The following is a 3,773-nucleotide window of genomic DNA, read 5'->3' on the forward strand; positions in this document are numbered from 1 at the left end:
ATTTTTTTATTAGAGCTGCATTTCACAGTTATGCCTTTATGACTGTAACACAAATACAGCTGTTGAAACTCTTGTTTGGTTCTGAAGTCTTCTTCTACTGTTTGAACTAATGAAAGAGCTCAGCAATACCAGTGTGCTGTATTTTGTTCTTTATAAACTTGTTTATTGCAAAGTTTTTGTTCTTTTTTTTTTTTTTTTTTCTCTCTAACATTACTACATTGCAGCATATATCAATGGAATTTCACACAGGGGTGATGATTTATCACAGAATCAGTCATTTCCTTTTCCTTCCACAAGAAAAAAAAAAGCTCACCCCTGTGCTTTTCCTAATTATGGAGTCCATTCTGCACTGAGGTATCTCCTACTGCTGCCTTTCAGAAAGAGAAGTGGTGTGATTTTGCATCTCCAAATATGTTAGTAGCTGCTACATAAATAAGCAGATCTGATGATGATAAAAGGGCTGAATTCTGCATGACATAATAGTGTGGTTGTTCTGGCATGGTAGATAATAGATCTACTGCAAAAGTCCTTCTAGTTAAGGCATGATTCACTGTGGAGGAAAGGAGCAATACACTGATGTATGTGTTGTCGTTCCTCTTGGACATACAGAGGGAACTTGGAACTTCCATGCACACAAAACGAAAGACTCAGGGGGCTTCAGCTCCACTTGGGTTGGCAGCAAATTTGTGCAGCTCAGAAGAATTGCTTGGGCTGCAGCAATGCTCTTAGCAAAGTTCTGGGCATGTTCAAAGGAAACCTGAGGATACTTGAGTCTTACTGATTGGAGTAATGGGACTAAGGCTGATCTGTATTTATTCTCAAAGAGCTGAAATTGCTGCACAATTGAGTTCAAATACTTGGAACTTAGTCTTGAAGTTGCAGATCACATTGATGAGGAAGTTATTTGAGGTATGAGCTCTTGCCTGTCTGTAGAACATGCTGGAAATATTTTTCCCTTCTTATGTAGAGTGAAAAGACTTTTACATTCTGTTTACTTTTCTGGTATACTGTGGCAGCAGGAAGCAGCATACAACTCACTAGTATTCCCTAATATATAACTATCATTTACCATTTTTCGTTCTTCTAAATATTTTTCTTTTCCTTGCATGCAGCAGTTTTGTGTGTTTTGGTTGTTGTGGTTTTTTTTTTTTTTTCCTTTCTCTTTTTTTTTTTTGTTCCCCCCCAAAAGTGTAATAAACAGTGTTCCTGGAATGGGATATTGAAATACTGGCAGCCACAAGGAAAGACAGTATTTGAGAACCCCCGCAGGAGAGAAACTTGTCTACTTTCTTAAACATATTAACTGAATGAGTTTATAAAACAGGGATAGTCTCTTCTATTACTCGTAAAACAGGAGCAAAGACTTACTGCAGTTGGAAATGATTTAGAGTGGCTTTTCTCTGCCAAATTCCAAATGGCTATTTTCTTTTATTCTTGTCAGCATATTTTTCAACAGTTCACAAAAGCTGATGTGCTATCTTGTGTTAAGGTTCAATTCTACAGAGGGTTGTGCTCCAGCTGTGAGGTGCTTGGTGTTCCACAGGCTCCTCCACTCTTCTGGAGGAGCAGGGAATGCTCAGTACCTTGCTGTATGGAGGCTAACTGAGATGGAAACTGTTGGTGTCATGAATGCTGTTATAGAAACCACAGCAGCTGGGTTCTTTCCTTAGCCCACATCAGAGTGAAAAGTTCTGGAACTGACTAGCTTCTACCAAATGCCTTTTTGTTTTCGGTGTTTACATTCTGACATTAATTCTAGGACACTAGTGGGAAACATTAGGCCTATTAAAAAGATTGTTGTCATATTCAGTAATTTTCTCACATGCATAATGGATATTTAAAAATCAAATGTTGTACAATCTCTAAAAGAAAATGTAATGGAAGGGCTTCCAGACAGTCTTGGAGGATCTGAAGCCTTTATTTTCCCTAACAGAACAGAAATGTTGCAGTGCAGATGGATCTGCCTACCCATAGCTGCATGGTGTGCTTGGGAGCACACCCACACCACACAATGCTAATGTATATGTTTTGTGTGGAGAGGGCAAAGAGGCTTCAGTCCTCTGACAAATGTGCTCCTGCTGTGTCACACTGTGCTACACTGTAAGGATTCCACAAGGTTAAATTTCAATGCCTAAACAATTTGTTCACAGTCTTTTCACAGTCTTTTTCTGATTCCTGACAAAGGAATGATTGCACAAGGCAAACCTTCAGAGCGATCTGATTGTGCAGAGCACAATTTAAATCAGACCTAGCATAAATATATCTTTACACTGGCTAGGCAGTTCTCTCCTAGGCCACTGGTTGTTTGGCCTTATGTCACAGAACTCTCCTGAACGATGCTACATCCCATTAGGCTGTGGCAGTGCAAAGTCCGCTCCCCCATACTTGGAGACCCCCTCAGCATTCCTTGGCTGGTAGGCTGCTTCCCTGCATCATATGTACTCCTTGTGGCTGGAGGCTTCCCTGGGGTTACATGTCTGCACAAGCAGAAATACAGCAGAAATATCACTGATTTGTATTTTAGGCTTACATTGCTAGGGTAAGAGTTGCTTTCCTGCAATATTTCACAAGCTCTGATGTACAGTGTTTCTCTACTATTCTCTCATTTGGCTTAAGCCATCATCTGAAACTATATTAATGTTAGTAATTGCTACTCTGGCAGGCTTCAAGTATGTATAATTTGTCTCAATTTCATAGAATAAAATGCAGATTTGCATTTTAATTCATTGTGTAAATGCTGTTTTCCTGCTAGTTTGTGACTATGATGCTAGAGAAGATGAAGAACAGGCACATTTTGCAGCATTTGGAGCCTGACACCACCTTTGAATGCTTGTCTCTTACCCCCCAACAGTGCCTGCTTCTGAGCTTAGGACATACAAGCATTTCAAGCAAGAGTCCCTCTCACAGAGCTGGCTTATTAAGATACACAAAATTAAGCCAGTGATTTGGCAGAATGAAATGTAAGTAGAGGCAGCCTTTAAATAATTTTGCCAGTTTCTTTGGCTGCAGCGTTGGGACTTTTCAACCCAGGTCTTTAAAGATCTTCTCTGAGGGACAGAGTCACGATTTTTGTCTGCGTTACTACAGCTATTATTACATCTACAGATGTAAACCAGGGCCTTCAAAGAACATGTGGATGGGTAAAACTTTCCCATATTTCATTCAGTGGATGGATTAACTGGCCTACAAAAGCTCCATTCTTTATCTGAATGACTGGAAACCAAGAGGATCTGAAAAGGGGAAATCCAAGGAGTTCAACTCCTGTGCATATAATATGTTCTGCATTTCCAGAAGGATTTACCAAGGGATTGCTTTGTCTCATCTGAAGTGATCAATCTGCTGGAGATCTGCATCTAAGAAGCAAATGAACAAAATGTTGAAGGAGCTGAATGGAACTGGTGAAGGAAGAAATTAATCTCATTTTGTGAAGTAAAGCATAAAGTTACTGTAATTAGGAAGTGGATGGAGGGTGGATAGATCCTCAAGTGTTTTTGGTTTGGTGTCAGGGGTTGTAAATTAGCCTGGCCAAAAGGGAGTATTAAGTGTGGAGGATGCCATGGGATTACCTTCAGTCACTCTGTGACTGGAGCAGAAATGAAATATGGAGTAGCATTGGATTGCAAAGCCAGTGGTTCCACTTCTTGTACTGCCATAAGACTGCTTTTTTTGGTTGTGGATAATTATTACAAATCCCTGTGTATCATCATCTTTGGCTGTGAAGTATCTGTGAAACTGTTGTTAACTTGCAGAAGTGCTGGGAAAATTAAATTCAT

The 3,773-nt window shown here is 39.8% G+C and overlaps 1 protein-coding gene across 1 annotated transcript in view; it reads left to right on the forward strand.

The window, feature by feature from the left end:
• SPAG6 (sperm associated antigen 6) overlaps positions 1-2,944 on the forward strand; it is a 33,344-nt gene extending 30,400 nt beyond the window's left edge. The window contains exon 11 of the mRNA XM_010007017.1: positions 2,761-2,944. Within this exon, the coding sequence (XP_010005319.1) occupies positions 2,761-2,944 (184 nt within the window). The remainder of the gene's footprint in view (positions 1-2,760) is intronic.
• The last annotated feature ends 829 nt before the right edge of the window (positions 2,945-3,773 follow it).

Source organism: Chaetura pelagica, unplaced genomic scaffold, assembly GCF_000747805.2.
Source record: "Chaetura pelagica isolate M959 unplaced genomic scaffold, ChaPel_1.0 scaffold17, whole genome shotgun sequence".
Lineage (NCBI taxonomy): Eukaryota > Metazoa > Chordata > Aves > Apodiformes > Apodidae > Chaetura > Chaetura pelagica.